At 37.3% G+C, this 17,833-nt stretch overlaps 1 protein-coding gene across 16 annotated transcripts in view; it reads right to left on the minus strand.

Annotated features, from left to right (window-relative positions):
* Nucleotides 1-17,833, minus strand: part of MCTP1 (multiple C2 and transmembrane domain containing 1) — a 541,550-nt gene that overhangs the window by 267,170 nt on the left and 256,547 nt on the right. For all 16 annotated transcript variants that reach the window (XR_009563429.2, XR_009563431.1, XR_009563434.1 and 13 more), the window contains exon 3: nt 303-445. Coding sequence is in view for 11 of the 16 variants with exons in the window: in XM_060296021.1 (XP_060152004.1) it covers nt 303-445 (143 nt within the window). In the remaining 5 variants the exon portion in view is untranslated. The remainder of the gene's footprint in view (nt 1-302; nt 446-17,833) is intronic.

Raw genomic sequence — 17,833 nt, forward strand, 5'->3', positions numbered from 1 at the left:
GAGTCTTGTTTTTATACGTTCCCAAAGTGCACTAAATCAGTTAACTGCACCAAGCAGGAGGAGATAGACTTCATAATTCTCCTAACTATAACTGGCAATAGAACTGTCCAGAAGAAAGACGCTCCCACCAGCTCCCCCTCCCCTATAGCTCATTTCTATCACATCACCAACAGATTAGAATTGCGCATAGCAGAATATACCTCTGGTGAAAAATCTCATCAGACAGACAGACATTATAAAAAACCATTGAACGGGGATTTCTAGATCAGATTACATTAGGGAAAAACAAATAAATGGTTCACCTTTATGTACAATGGTTCCTTAAGATGTTCAACAAGAAGGCAAGCTTTCTCCTCCCACACAGGATTGAGGCTCTTGTGTATTATTTTACTTCTAAAAACTTCTTTTCCTCCAATTTTAAACTTCACGTATGGATCACTTGTCCCTGTTAAAGAGATACAAATTGATCCATGTTAATCGTGCTTTTCTACAGAAGCAAGAGAATAGCTCATCTAAACATCAGAAAGTATTTAAAGGAATAAAATTTAAGTAAACCTTATCACATGAGAAAAATAAGGATTAAGCGACTTTTCCTAAATTTTCCCTTAAATATTCAAGTGACAGTAAATAATAATAAAATTATTATTATTATATCTTCTGATCTTAATACTGTAACCCTGTTCTGGTATTTTAAAACTCTACTGCATGCTGCATTTATAAATTTAATTCATGTTGTAAATGATAGAGATTAATCTGACGTTTCATCTGGTCAACTGTAAAAAAGATGATCCATGATCTTGGCTGATTTAACAAGTTTTAGACATATATGCTGCTAAAAATTTACACTAGTTTAATGGGTTTTGGAAAAGGTGAGTCTTAAATTGAGCTTCAGTTTTATCCTTGGTCCCATATTTTCTTCACAGGTATCAATTTTATCCTTGGTCCCGTATTTTGTTCACAGGTTTCAATTTTAGAATGCTAGGGAAGGATGCCTCAGAGGAAGGCATCAGGAGGAGAGGCACAAATGATTGTTGAATAACCTGGGTACTTCATATTATCCATTAATACCTCCTAAGCTCCCTATGAAGATAAAGGAAATAAGAGCAATCAAATCAGTTGCTCTTGGGTACACAGCCAGCAAGAGATGGAGTGAAGGTTCCAACCAAGGCTGTGTGGCTCTAATGCCTGGGCTTTTTTTTTTTTTCCCTGCAACTTCAAGAGGGAAGGGCCTCTATATACATTCATTTATGTTATACCATTTCTCATTTTGACCGATGAATAACATCGATCTTGGCCTCATAACTCTATGCTGTTATTAAGGATTCCTAAAAAGGTGAATCAGGAACATCCCCAAGGAAACCACTCCAGTGCGTGACAATCTTCAACCTCAGAAAATAATTCTTTACACGTGACCTGACTCTTTTAGAATAAAATTGTAATTCTTCCTGTTTTGTCCAACCTGAAACTATAGTTGATAACTATGGTCTACACGATTTAAAGAAAAATATGAGTGGGGCTCAGAAAATTGTAAAGCACCATGTAAATGTTAGGTATTAAAATTATGAGGCTGATATACTTAAACTCACTACCTATATTCCTCCTCAATACTCCACTCACCTCCATGACACATAAATATCTATGCTAAATATAAGGATTGCTTATAGGATATGGATTTTCTTATTTAATCATTTGGGGGCTCTCTCAAAACTCTCCACATTCCCCTAGTAAATTGAAGACCTTGTGTTTGTATGACTAGACCTGGGTCTAGTAAAATAACGACTTTCCATTTTGTGAAACTCCCATTTTGACAGCTTGATTTTATAACAAGACAAACTTTACAAAATGTTTATAAATGTAAATGTAGGCTTAATACTAAACTGTTACAATGCATTCTTTAAGGGAGTCAATGGAACCAAAATGTTTAACAGTTAAAATGGCTATTTTTTAAGGCCCTGATCCCCAGCTACAGGCTAAGCACTCCGGGGAGTGGAAGTGTCATAGCACGTAATTTGAGAGATATTAACATCCATGTACCCGTCTGAATTTCCTCAGTCATGCAGTTTTGTCTCTGATTGTTAAAATCACCTATGCAGCTACTACCAGCTGCTAAAATACAATATGCTCCATGAGATCAGAGCCATTTGTATCACTGTGTTTTAAACCTCCAGCACTTAGTACAGAATTAGACATATTGTTCCTCAATAAACGTTTGGTGAATAATTGAATGACTTAATGACTTAACGATGTGGGTGGTAGACCTCTCTTCTTGCTGACTTTTGTCACCTCCACTTGGATACATAATAGACACTCCAGTGTTAACATAGGCCTCGATCCTCCCTCAGCCTTTGTCAGGTTGTTAAAGGCTCCATTATTTGACAGTTCCTCAAGCAAGACGCAGGAAAATTACTTTCCATACCTCCTTCTCCATCCAGGACACCACCAAGTCTGATTAATTCTCCTCCACTCTAGTTCAGCTACCATGATTTCTGTGCTGTGCAACTACAATGATAGCCTCCTAACTGGGCTCTCCACGCTTCCGTGTCCTCCCCCATTAATTCTCTATATGACAGCCAGACTGACCTTTTAAACCTGCAAATTTAATCTTCCCCCTTCTTTGCTTAACACCTCTCAACACCTTTCAACTCCACCTATAATAAAATCCAAAATCTCTAGCATGGTATACAGAGCTTGCTGTTTCTCCACCTTCATTTTTGGCCCCTACTCTCTTCCAGCTTTCCTGTTACTAGAAGTTCTCCTCTGTTTCTTCCAGTCTTCACATATTCCAGCCAGGCTCTCTGCTTGAAAAGTCCCTCCTTCCCACTCTCTTCCCCTTTTGCCTGGCTGACACTTCTTATCTTCCAGGCCTTAGTTTAAATATAATTTGCTCAGGAATGCCTTCCTCAACCATCCCAATCTGAATTAGCTCTCTTTGTCACTTTCTCCTGACATTTGCTCTTCTGCTTAGTAGCACTAATCATTATGCTACTTATAGGTTAATTTGTATGTCTACCAGTTTGCTGTAGGAATTTTCCCGTTGGCTATAACCCCCGCGAGGGCAGGACTCTGCCCCAGCACGTGGCACAGTGTCTGGGGCAGAGCCTGTACTCAGTAAGGATTTGTTCAATGGATGAGTAAATGAATGACCTTACAGTTCACAGTGTACACAGTACTATTAAATACATCCTCAAAGTGACTCTGTGAAGTTGGTGAAAGCATATATTATCAACCTATATTGCAGGTGAGAAACAACCGGAGATTCAGTGTGACTTGTACCAATCACTTAAGAAGCTAACAAGTAACAGGATGAAAGGCAAATTTACACTTCAGATGCCAAGTCCAGGGTTCCTTCTATGCAGCTTTTTAGGAAACATGGACATCCATATTTTCCTTTTTTAACTCTAAAACACCATCACAGAAGTATTACGTAAAGACGTTGAACAATTATTTAGACACTACAAATCGTGCCAATATCGACAAGTAACTTATTTCTCACTTAAAAAACTCTCACACTTATTATCTGTCTTAATCACCCTAAGGCCTCTGTGAGTCTACCTACTGCCTCCGTTTTACAGATGAGACAAGTAGGAAAGGTCAAGTGGTTTGCTCCAGGTCAGACTAGAATTCAAATCTGGAGCCTAGTCCAGTTAATTCTCTCTCTGGCACATCATCATAAACCGTTCACCCCCTTCAAGGTATAACAATCTTGTATCTCTTTGGTCCAAAAAAGGTATGAATAAGCCTTTTACAAGAAAAGTGACTTCAAGAAAGTTGGACTGTGTTTCTTAACAGTTATTGATATTAGTATCTCACACTATTTAATTTAGCTATTATGCAAACAACTGACATAACTTATGATTTAGCACAGAAGCCTATACACTCAAATGTAAATCTTTTTCGGAAGCAACCTGTTTCTTGCTCCTTACCAGAAACATTTTCCTCAACCACTGTCTATGCTAACTGTCAAAATCTCCTTAGAATTAGGGACAACTCGTTCCTAGAATCCTGCTGGGTGATCCACTAGGTCTTGATGGCAGAACTTAAATTACAAAAAGGAATCTAGATCACTCTTGTTAACATTTACTGAACACGTACTATGTCAAATATAACATACCACCCAATGAGCCTGTGAGGTGAGTTGTAGTGTTACCTAGGTTACGGGTGAGGAAACCATGTTTCATTTGTTCTGTTGGCATTTATTGAATACCCTCAAGTGGTATTACATACAAATATATAGTGTGGAACAGGTAAGTAAATTCCCCAAAGTCACACAGCTAGGATGCTGGAACTTGAAATTAAATATTACATTAGGCCACCTGCAAACAACATTTTTCACGCTTGGTATCGTATCCTTGATGCCGCCTGAGGCAGTAAATATCCAATGGCCTGAAGAAATAACAATCCAGATAACAAGAGTTGGTCTAAGGGTTAAGTTAAGGTTTAGGGACAGAGTTTTGACTCTTCGATAGGCACTAAGACCTCAGGGATTGGTATAAAAAAGAGAGAAAGGCTGTTTTAAGGGACTTTGAAAAGATATTATGATGGTGAAATATATTGTAAATGTGTGGCTTTGGCCACAGGATAACCTGGATTGGAGATGGTACATATGTCAGCAAATTTCACAGTCATAAGTACAGGAAAACAGCTCCAGATGCACACACATGGTGAGTCAGTCATCTGACTTTTCCCGCTGTGTTTTGACTCCATAGAATAAAATCTGCTACATTTCTTCCTTTCCAACTATCATTCAGAGGCTTCTGGGTGCTATTATTAAATTTTAATAACTTTTTTAGTAGTCAAAACTCTTTAAGGAATTTCTAATAGTTTACTTATTATTGTAACTGAGGGACCTTTGTGGACTGAGAGTCCTTAATTTAAAGTTCAAGACCTTCAGCTTGTGATTCCAACACAGAACTGGAGACATCATTCTTTTAATTTAGTTTCAGTAAAAGATTTGTACCTAATGCTCTAATCTTTTATGTTGAAAAGTAGTCACTTTATTACCTGGTAATATTAATAGGTATTATTTGTTTTTTAAAAAGAAATTCTGTGGTCAAGCATATTTGGAAAATGCTGATTTAATACAAAATTAAACAGATTAATTTTCTATAGCTTTTTTTGTGTGTTACGTGGGTGTCTCACTGTTGTGGCCTCTTCCGTTGTGGAGCACAGGCTCCGTATGTGCAGGCTCAGCAGCCATGGCTCATAGGCCCAGCTGCTCCACGGCATGTGGGATCTTCCTGGACCGGGGCATGAACCCGTGTTCCCTGCATGGGCAGGCGGACTCTCAACCACTGCGCCACCAGGGAAGCCCATCTATAGCTTTTAAATAAGACAATGTGCACTTTTACTCTCCAAGGGGATATGACAGGTCTTTGACCGTACAGCCTATTTATCTTGAGTGTATCCTTCAGGACTAATAATCCCTGATCTCTCTTTGGGAAATGCTACCTTATTATATTTCATAGATGAGGAAGTTTCACATGTTTTGGAGGTTCTTTTATTGTAATAGATTTTCCAGTGAATTCAAGTCATTTTATTATAATAAAACTCCAAGTAAATCCAAGCCACTAACTTGTGGTTAGCCTTTAACAAATATATTACACACACACACACACACACACACACACAAAAGAGATTTAGTTTGTTGGTTCAAAAAACTCAAAAAGTAAATTCAAGTGCCAGTGCTGTTTTGTTGCAATATTGCATTCAACCATAAGATGGCACAAACACTTATCAAATTACTATTGTGAGGCCTGTGGTTCTGCTCTTCAAAGTTAAGGCATTTCTACTGCACCCTTGGCAGTTCTCAGGCATTTTCTAGCAACCTGTGCTTTGTTGTTATTCGCTGGACTGTGACACTCATTACAATCTTTTTTATGGTGATAATAAAATGTAAACAGGGAAAATAAATATAGAAGAAGACACTAGGAAGTGTTAGCCCTAAAATAAAATACAGATTTATTTTATCATATTCAAGAGCAACCTTTCACACATTCATTTTATCAGATAGCATTAACTTCAGAATTTATTTTAAAACATTATTATTTTATCTTATAATTATAAATTCTGTGCTTTAAAAATTCTAGAGTATTTTAGATCTAGGGAATTTTCATTGTATATATCTGAATCCTAGGATCAAATTGTTTGAAAAAGAGGAATTAGATGGTTTGTATAATGTTTCTTCATGTAGTAAAGAAAAACATGTCCCCAAGCTATGGTTTTTGTTTGTTTATTTGAGTCAGGACATCTGAGCATTTCAATATTTTGTGTGACTATTTAGCCTTTAATGTAATTTAAGTCCAACATAGAACTAAACTTGTCTGAATGGGTCCCCTTTTGTGCAGCAATAAACACAGCACACACAAGATGGCAGTCTTCCTTTCCTTAAAATAGTACGAAAGCTCTTTAAAATGTAAATAGCCATATAGTAATGAATGTCCTGTTTTTCATTTTCAGAATAAATGAGCCTCCTGGTTAACAAGTTTAAATCAGTCTTATCCCAAACCTAGTACATAATGAAACAGAAACAGCTATTCCTGTTTCAGGGGCTTATACTTATTCAATAATGCTAACTCCTAATCAAAAACAATGTGAAATTGAAACTCAGTCGTATGGAGAAAGAGAAGGAGAAGGAGGAAGATGAAAAGAAAGACGAAAAAGACAAAAGAGAAGTGAATATAAATATTAAGTGTGAACAGTTAAAAAGAATTCAAATTTAGGTTGGATCTTCCTGAAGGTATTCAATCCTTCTACAAACATTTAAAGCTAGCTACTTTTGTTGACCAAATACAACAGAGAAAATATCTGTTCTATAACAAGGTCCTTCACACTTGAAAGAGGCCTGTAAAAATAGAGAAGTTCAAAGCACACTCAGAGCAATAGATTATATCTTTATATACATTTATTTTTATTAATGATTTAAAAATCTTCAAAACAGGTACCTTATTTATACATTAAAATTATTCCTTAAACTGTCTTGTTCCTTCTTCATTTTTTGTTTTTTTGAGATTTATAATGCCCTACAGTGGAAACATTACATAGGGCTAAATAACTATATTAAAATTAAAATGCAAAAAGCTTATAATCACATATGGTTTAATGTTATAAAATAAAAGGAAACTAAAATCTTTTTCCATAATGAGGAATACAAATATTCCAGTGATTTTTAAATTGTTGGTTAATGAAGTTACCATGATACAGCACAGAGATGAATGAAAACTAATACTGTGATAAAATGCAGTATAGGACTGAACTAAATAAATTTCTTTCTTTGAGGAGAAGAAACTTCCAGACACACCGTATAGAGAAGGTGTAAATGACAGGAACAGACTATTGATTTTTATGAATAATTTTTTTGGCTTATTTTTCTCTTGTAAATGCAGAGTTCTGAATATGTAAGAAAAAATAATACACGTATTTGGGGTAAATACAGCTCACTCAAGTTCCCCTGCACACACGGCATAAATTATAGGTGGTATCTACAAGCAATTTCCTGGTAACTTCTGGAAGTTTTGGCAAACTACAACATGGAAGGGGGGTGGTTACTTACATTTTTTTCACACAGATTTAGACAAATACTGCTCTAATTGTGAATATTAATTAATTGTATATTAATCTATGGCATAAGAACAACTGCAATAGAGAAGCGTGTTCTGGATGTCACAGTCATTCTTTCCAAACGGCTCTGCTCCTCCCACCCCTGGGAGCTCCCTCTGTGACCAGTGATCAGAGAACAGACTTTGGAGGTACAAATATACTCATCCTTTAAGCATGATTTTTACCTAAGGAGAAACAATTTTCTCTGGAATTCTTCTAGAATATGTTACTGTTTTTACAGCCATCCTAACCAAACAAGATCAAATATAATTTTTTTAAAAAAATGTTAAGCACTGAACTTTCGCATGTAAAAAATATCAGAATATTAAAATTTTATACCCTAAATATCTATACTCTCCTCAATCCTTTTTCTTCTGGCTATCTCAATACTTTTCTGAGACTGTTGCCTTGAGTGTCACTAGTAACTTTTTTTGGCTTCCATATATGTTGTATTGTATCATTTTATACAACAAGAACGTATTAGTCACTAGTAACTTTTCATCACTGCTTTCAATGGCTTTTTCTTATACTGCAGCCCCTTCCATCTGCGGGTCACAGTGAGTGTTATTAACTCCACTGACCCCGAAATTTTCTTCTTTGTGGATTCTGTGACACTGCTCACAGTAAGTCCTGTGCTGGAAAGAATACTGACCAAAGTCACTTTTGCTTCTTATAAGCAGTGTGGTCTTAGAAAAGTCATTTAACTGCTCTTGTCTATAGTTTTTCAACCTTTAAAATGAGGGGATTTCTCAACTTTCTCTGCGAAAAGTCAAGGATCTATAAGATTTCACTTCCATGCCCTTGACAGAGAATGAGCCATTCCACATAAGTGTATTTTTCAGGAAACTAAAAATTACCGTGTCAAACACCAAGACCATTTTTATTAATAAGTTTGAAGGAAATATTTCTAAATTATATTTTTCTTCTTTTTGGGTAAATAATGAATACAATTTTTAAAAATGGGGCAGAGCATCATTTGCTGATTATATGTATCTGGGAAATTAACATCGAGGTTCTAGGAAAGCAAAGTTAAATCTTCTGTGGAAAACCAGTGAAACTCAAGTAGCAATATTTCATTTTCTGAAACTCCCAATGGAATGCTGCTAAAAACCAGGAGGTATTCCTTGTATCACAGACAGTCTCCCCCATGGATACTCCTATAATCTGTTTATTCTTATTTTGTTTCATTTCTTTCAATTTAGAGTTATAAACTCAACAACAGTATTATTTCAATTGCTATATATGCCAGTGAACAAAACGTGTTTCTTAAAATATAACAAATTAAAAGCGATCTGAGGTGTAAGAAGCCTGATTTCCTGAAACATCGTGTGGAGGAGAGCTATCTGCCAACCGGAAGCACGTGCCTTGGACTATCACATGGGTGAGAAATAAACTCCTATTACATTTGAGCCATTAAATAATTTGGGGGTGTATTTGTAATCACAGTTCAGCCTATCCTAACTGATGAAGATTCCTAAGCCTTGGGAATTCTAATTAAAATTCCACTTGCAACCACAGTTTAGCCTATGTCACCCGATAAATGTTCCGAAGCCCTCTGATTCTAATTCTTAAAATATCTCTTGAAATCATCTCTGCCACCACTGTCTCATCATTCCTTGTCTAGATTATTCTAAGAGCCTTCTGCTTGGTTTCCCTTCTCCCTTCCAATCTATCCTCTGAACACTGCCAGAGTTCTCTCTTGTCAAATACAAATCAAGGCACTTGATTCTTCTTGGACTACATTTCACTCCATCTTCTGCACCCACAAGCACTGCTGTGGGTAACCCAGGCTCCAGAACTCTGGCTTAGGGTCAGTATTCAAAGCCTCTCCTTGTCCAGGAGATTTTGCACATGTGTTTGTGTATTTTTATTATCTTATACTCTTACCATGGAGGCTTCTGATCCTAATTTGGCTTCTGTGGCAGACTGAACCCCTACATCCATTTCTCCTCTTTTTCATTTTAGTAATAGAGTCTCTGTGAGTTTAGCAGGACATGTGATTATTCCATTAAAGAATTCCTTATTTTCCAAGCAACGGGTATGGCCACGTGGCCGAGTCCGCAAGATGTGTAAAGTGACATATGCAACTTCCAGATCCTTTTTTGTTTGTTTGTTTTGGGGTTTTTTGGTAACTTGGCTGATAGAGTATATGCTTCCTGTAGTGGTATTTTTTTGTTTATTTTTAGTTTTTTAACCATTTAAAAAAACTGAAGTATAGTTAATTTATAGTGTATTTGTTTCAGGTATACAGCAAAGTGATTCAGTTATACATATATATATATATACACACACACATATATATATACATTCTTTTTCAGATTCTTTTCCATTATAGGTTATTACAAGATATTGAGTATAGATATCTGTGCTATATGGTAGGTCCTTGTTGTTTACCTATTTTATATATAGTAGTGTGTACATGTTAATAGCGAATTCCTAATTTATCTCTCCCCACACCCTGCTATCCCCTTTGGTAACAATAAGTTTGTTATCTATGTCTGTGAGTCTATTTGTTTTGTAAATAAGTTCATTTTTATAATTTTTTAAGATTCCACATATAAGTCACATCATATGACATTTTTCTTTTTCTGTCTGCCTTACTTCACTTAGTATGATCATCTCTAGGTCCATCTATGTTGCTGCAAATGGTGTTAGTTCATTCTTTTTATGGCTGAGTAATATTCAAATATATATATATATATATATATATATCACATCTTCTTCATCTATTCATCTGTAAATGGACTTTTAGTTTGATTCCATGTCTTGGCTTTTGTAAATAATACTGCTATGAACGCTGGGTTGCATGTATCTTTTCAAATTAGAGTTTTCTCCAGACAAATGCCAAGGAGTGGGATCGCAGGATTATATGATAACTCTATTTTCAGTTTTTTAAGGAACCTCCGTACTGTTCTCCATGGTGGCTGCACCAATTTACATTCCCACCAACAGTGTAGGAGGGTTCCCTTTTCTCCACACCTTCTCCAGCATTTATTATTTGTGGTCTGTTTTTTGATGATGCCCATTCTGACATTTGTGAGGTGATACCTCATTGTAGTTTTGATTTGCATTTCTCTAATAATTAGTGATGTTGAGCAGCTTTTCATGTGCCTGATGGCCATCTGTATGTCTTCTTTGGAGAAATGCCTATTTAGGTCTTCTGCCCATATTTTGATTGGGTTGTTTGTTTGTTTGATATTAAGCTGAATGAAAAAGCTTTCAGCTTTCCACTGTTGAGTACGATGTTAGCTGTGGGTTTGTCATATACGACCTTTATTATGTTGACGTATGTTCCCTCCATGTTCACTTTCTGAAGAGTTTTTTTTATCGTAAATGGATGTTGAATTTTATCAAAAGCTTTTTCTCCATCTATTGAGATAATCATATGGTTTTTATTCTTCAATCTGTCAATGTGGTGTATCACACTGATTGATTTGCAGATATTGAAAAATCTTTGCATCCCTGGGGTAAATCCCGCTTGATCATGGTGTATGATCCTTTTAATGTACTGTTGGATTCTGTTTGCTAGTATTTTGTTTAGGACTTTTGCATCTATGTTTATCAGTGATATTGGCCTGTATTTTTTTTTGTTGTTGTTATATCTTTGTATGGTTTTGGTATCAGAGTGTGGCCTCACAGAATGAGTTCAGAAGTGTTCCTTCCTCTGCAGTTTTTTTGGAATAGTTTGAGAAGGATACATGTTAACTCTTCTCTGAATGTTTGGTAGAATTCACCTGTGAAGCCATGTGGTCCTGGACTTTCCAAATAGACATTCCTTCTAGAAAAGTGTTTTTCTTATTGGAATGATTTATTCGACTTTGTACAATCAGTCTTGGTTGAATTCTATTCAATTCAGTTTCATAAGACTAGGTGGTATGAACCACCTCTTCTTACAACGTGGCCATTCCTGGGCACAGGGGTTTCTCACTTACAAAATGGAAGATAATACCCAGTAAAGAAAAAAAATGAGTTGAGGTGGGAGGAAACTAATTTTCTTGAATACTTAGTATGTGCCTGGGGCTTTTCATATGATATTTCCTTTAGTTACAACTGTAGACCTGTGAGGTAGGTTAAACCAGCAAAGCAGAGGCCTCCAATAAATGCCTGTTGTTCAATCGATGAATAAATTAATATTCTTAGTAATTTATAGATGAGTAAACTGGTTCAGAAAGATTAGGCTGCTTGCCCTAGTCATAAGGCTAGTAAGTGACAGCTCCAGAATTCAGATTCCAAGTTTACTACACCATTAAGTCTAACCCATCAACCGACCTGTCCCATGTATCTCAAACTATCATTTCTGAGCTTAGCCGTCCCGTAAGGTGCCCCCATCAGAAACTGGATTCCATACTAGGAAGCCATGGATCTCACTAAGCTTGGCAAACATTAATTCTGAACCGTTATCACATCAGAGTAGCAGTTAGACAAGCATGACTGAATCTGATTGGGGAGATGATTTATTTAGGGCCTTTTATCTCCAAGAGACAGAAATCTCATGAGGGCAGAGACCTCTTGTGCATCCCAGAACCTACCACAGAGCAGGTACTCAACTGCTCAATAAATATTCGCTGACTGTATGAATACAAACATTAATATTACATACATACATTACTATTAACATATTTGCTAAGCTGGGCACTTATTCAGACGCCTAAAACCGGGGTTCTCTGTTACCTCAACTGAAGTTGAGATAACAATTATTATTTAGCTACTTTCCTTAACCATTTAAGAATACATGAATATATAGCAGAAAAGTAACGCTTATTTTCAAGGTACTTCCTTCCTCCTAGTTATGTAGAGATAGCAATTCTACTGGATTTGTTAAATCAAGAAAAAATAGCCTATAAATAATAATAAAGATTACATAAATAAGCCTATGTATAAGGAAGTACCATAAAATATGACATTAAAATGACTGGAGCCCATAGAACATATCCACTAAATAAAAGTCACTACTACTCTAAAAAGAAAACAAAATCCTCTTCAATCAAAACTGTAAGTAATAACAATGAAAACAGTTTTTTGACTCCTGTTGATTGATTACTATCATTACCTGAACCAATTTCAAAACAGTTCTATTACAGTATGACTAAAACGCATCACAAATGCATGGTACTTGAATAACCCATTCCTTAGCATATTCACGAATGCAATGGGAGAAAAAAGAAAAGTCAATGGGCTCCTCTTTATCTCCTTGCTCTAGTCTTCCCCACTTCAACTCTTTCACCAAAATCTTACAGCTAGAAATTTTTCTGAAACAAAAATCTGATGTTACTCCCTTGCTTTAAAATTCTTCATTGTTCTCATTGATTTCAGAATAAAGTTCAGACTCTCTAGCACGACATACAAGTATTTCTTTGCTAATTTCTCCAGACTCATCTTTCACCAGAGCTCTAATCTACAGAACACCTTGCAGCACCTCAAACCCACAGCTTCTCTCCAGTGTCCGTGCCCCTCTTCATCTCTTTCCCTTGCCCCGAATGAACTTTTCCATCATCCCTAGTTCTCTTTCAGTACTAAGTTCAAGCCTCACTGCTGCTTGGACATCTTCTCTGAGCCATCCCATGGACATTATTAGGCCATTCCCACGTGCTCCCTAACATCCTCCGCAAATAACACTTGTCACATTGAGGCCTGGTTTAATTTCTGATCCCTGATGTTTGATACAACCCCTGGGTTATCATGTGTGATCAAGAAATGTTGGTTGACTGAAAACACTCCTGTATAACTGAATGAACGAATATCTGTACTATCTCAAAAAAATAACAGAAACTAATGAGGTAACCAGTACTTACATTGCACACCCTTTATTTCCTACTGTTTTTTTCCCACTCTTATTCACTGTGATTCTAGGAATCTCATTGAATTTAATTCTCAAATACTGAATCTGAAATATGTAAAGCTTAATATCACAAAAGCACTGTGCCATCATTTCTGCAACAGTACCCATTTTGCCATTGCCACTTTCCCAAACTATGGTAATTGACGTTCATTGTGATTCCTCAAAATGGTCAATCTGTTCTAGTTTTACAAAGTGCTTTTAGACAATCTCATTTTAGTAGCAATTTGCTTATAGTGTTTATTTATGATTGATTGATTGATTTAGATTTATTCAGAACAATCCACTAGAAACCATACCAGAATAAAGGGGAATGAATGTGCTTATGACATATCTCTCCTAACATTTTATGTCATATGTCCAATAAACAGATATAATAAACATATAGTAAAAGCTGTCATATTTTTATGCACAATGTTTAGAAGGAAGGTTATTTTTATGTGTACAGAGAAATAATGGCTGAAACTGCTACCCTTCACTGACATCTGTGTTTTCCTCTCCTTCACAGGCAAGAAGCTAAACTTCATTTCAAGTCCTTTTATTTAGGTGTGGCTATTGTTATAGAGGAGTGGGTTCTGGCCAATGGATTATGAGCAGAAGTTGAATGCCACTCCCAGGCCCAACCAGCCCATGACATATTCATATATGCAATTCTCTCTCTTTTCCCCCAACACTGAGAACCTAGATGAAGGCAGGGCCACACAACAGAAAAAGCCTGGTGCTTCCAAATGAAACAGAAGCCCTACTATCACTTACAGCGAACAACGAAGTGATAAAAATAAATAAATTTTGATTTTGTTAAACCACTGAGATTTGTGTGTTTATCTTTTACAGGTCCTAACACTACTCACCTCAACTGATACAAAAATTGATTCTAAGAATGAGTGCTGATATTAAAGAAAAGAATCCCTAAAATATGTGACATTGACTTAGTGGATGGGTGATGGGTAGAAAGGAAGGCTGTAGAGTCTCATTAGACCATGGTAGACATGTGGTAAAACTGTTCCTATGGTAACCCGAAAGGCAGTCTGCCTGCCATTGAACTTGAGGGGACATGGTTGGGAAGAGCCAGAATGAAGGTGTGTATTTTCTGAAATTGGTTGCTTTTAGTAAGTAATCATAAGAGATGCATTCAGGAGAAAATAGGCTGATCCACAAGTAGAAACGAAAGGGAGTAAAGAATTTTAAAACGACTTTGAACAACAAAAGCTCATTAAAAATGTCTAGAGGCAAAGGTCAGATTGGCCCTCCCACCCAAGCACGATGGCCTTAAGGTAGCTGCCATTGCACTGAAAGGGAGGAGCAAAGGCATACGTCATATTTGAGGAGAAAGAATACTGGGTGTGGTTGCTGGCGCACGAAGCCTACTCAGTTTTTGAGAGAAAGAAATCACTTGGTTGAGATCCCTGATCTTGCACCAGCAGGAAGCAGGAGATGGATGCAGTGCAGTTCCCAAGGGGGCAGGCTCCTCCACGCCCATTTCAGATATGCTACAGAGGATAATAGAGGGTAAAGAACTTCCCAGATGGTGGAGCTACTTGCTACAGAGAACAAGAGACAAGGGGACTCTCCCCAAATATTAGCGTTCTAGTCAAGGAATCTCCCTATTCTCCAGGTAAGTGACCTTCATAAAGCCTGTCGATGGGGATTTCAGAAATGCTATGGACAAGTAACTGCTATGGGTCTCCCATGCTTTCCTTTTGGTTGTTATATATTGGACGTGTACGGGGAAGTGTTAGGTTGATTCACAGTCCACGGGGCTACAAGGAACCACATTTGGACGTGATAAAGGATTTCCCTCTATTCAGATATCCTTGATTTGGAGCTGGATACAGGGACCATATGGGACCCTGGGCTGTTTGCCTTGAAGAAGGGTGAATGCCTTCTATGTTCAGGAACAAGAGTGAACCAGATATTTGGTGACCAGAAAGGTGGATTGTAGCCAAGTCTGAGATTACTTGGCAATATCCATGTTTTCTTCTTCCTGGGCACATGGCTGGCCAGTAGCTCCCAGCCTCCTATAAAATTAGGAGCAGCCGGGGCTTCCCTGGTGGCGCAGTGGTTGAGAGTCCACCTGCCGATGCAGGGGACACGGGTTCGTGCCCCGGTCCGGGAAGATCCCACATGCCGCGGAGCGGCTGGGCCCGTAAGCCATGGCCACTGAGCCTGTGCGTCCGGAGCCTGTGCTCCGCGACGGGAGAGGCCACAGCAGTGAGAGGCCCGCGTACCGCAAAAAAAAAAGTAACAGATGACAGATGCCCATGTGGACAGAATGTAGACAGTTTGAATACTTTCAACTCAGCACTTTAAAATTAAATTCAGTATTTATTGAACACATACATTTTGTGATGTAGTATTTTATTTTGGACAGGTCTGTTATAAAGTGTATGTTATAGAGCTAAGATGCCTCCTCCAGATCTCTAGAGCTATAAGAACATTGCTAGTCCCTGTTTCACAGACACCCCTTTCAAGCATGTGGAATCCTTAATATATACAGTCATCGGCACAATGACATATCTGAGGTCATCAAAACAAAGATGCAATAAGCTGATTTCTTGTCAACTGTTTGTCAATGAGAGAAATTTTAAAGGATATGCTTCCACAAGTGAAAGATTTTTTCTTTTCAAAATACAAGTTTAAAATCCATGTCTCCAGATTATTAATTAAAGCCTTTTCTTCAATTATCTTATTATTTGATTTAGTCAATGGTTATATAAATTTTATAAGCAAGTAAAAAAGATAAGCAAAGCAAAATGTTAACACCTACAATGTAACTAAAATACTTGAGGAACAATGAAAAGAATCTTCATCCCTTATGCTAAAAACGGTTAGTAAGTTTTTAATGTGACAAGTGACTTCAAAACTTGCAATTATCCTGCTAAAGCATGTCGTCACCAATAGAAGCAAAGACGGCAGATACAGGAGAGTAGTAGGTGTTGTGAATCCTTGTTCCTGTCTTCAACACAGCACTCCCTTCAACTCTCTGACAGGGTGTGGGAAAAGTCCATGGTCTGAGTTGGTAAGTTTAATAAAAACTGGAGAACCAACCTAGGCACTAGGTTGATGACCCACTCTTTCTTGCCTTCTGCCTTTCTGCCAGACTTGCTACTCTTCCCATTTCCATTAATGTTCTGTTAGTTTTTAAAAGAAGACAGGGCTCTTTCTTAATACAAGACTTGTGCTAGTTTGCAGAGTAAAGGAATTCTCCAGCTGGTATACTTTTCCTTTTCTGAAATACATTGATGCATTTAACAATATTTACTGGATGTCTATTATGTAAATAGGTCCTGCTAGGTCCCGGGGATCCAGCAGATCATAAAGTCCCCACTCCCAAGGATCTTTGGTTGCAGTGGAGGGAATCAGGCAAAGAGCCAATGAAGAGGTAACATGTCATGTAATGATAGATGTGGGAAGGAACATGAAGCCACAGGTGAAGGGATGGTAGCAAGAGGGGCCTGCTATTTTAGATAGGATGTGGAGGAGAAGCTTCACCTATGAGCACACATTTGAAAAGGGACCTGAACCAATAAGGGAGCATTTCAGGCAGAGGAAGCAGCAAGTGCAGTGGCCCTGAAGAACTCTAGTGTGGATAAAGTGAGTGACCTGGAAAGAGAGTGGTGGGAGATGAAATCAGAGCTCGGAGGGACAACAGATTATGTGAGACTCTACAGACCCTTGGTAAGGACGTGGGATTTTTCTTCAAGTGAGTTAAAAGAGAAGAGCAAATAAATCAACGGATAAAATATTTTAAGACGGCCTCATGTAATGTCAAGTGATCAGTCTTTTATTAGCGAATATACCAAAATAAAACAGGATGTACTCAAAGGGCCAATTATAAAAGGGCAAGTATATTGTTTTCAAAACCTACTCAAAACAATTTCTAAAGACTAACTGGTCTGAAATATGCTGACAATCAATGTCAACCTACAGGTTAATAATGCATGTACAATGAATGTGAGTTCTTACATTCATCTTTATATCTACAGTGCATCCTTTAAAATTTAGATTTATAAACTACACATAACAATATAATCAAATAGAAATTATTTTTAGAATCTGTTATGACTCCTGTTGATGTCAATATTATCTTATCTTGATATTAGTATAATAACATCAGGGGGGATTTGGCAGCCACATTCATCACTAAAATAGCATATTTAAGGCAATGGGAATTTCTTAAATGTTTTTGGCTGGCCCAGCACATAGTGAGATAGCCTTTACTGGGAGCTGGTGGTAAATGTCTTCCCTACTGTGGTAGGTAGAATTCTAAAATGCACCCCTAAGATTTCTCATCCCCATCCCTGGGCTGTGAATATGATATGTCTGTGATTATTGCTACTTATATGATGAAAGGGATTTTGCAGATGTAATTAGGTTACTAATCAGTTGACTCTGAGTTCA

The sequence above is a fragment of the Globicephala melas genome, chromosome 3, assembly GCF_963455315.2.
Source record: "Globicephala melas chromosome 3, mGloMel1.2, whole genome shotgun sequence".
In the NCBI taxonomy this organism is placed as follows: Eukaryota; Metazoa; Chordata; class Mammalia; order Artiodactyla; family Delphinidae; genus Globicephala; species Globicephala melas.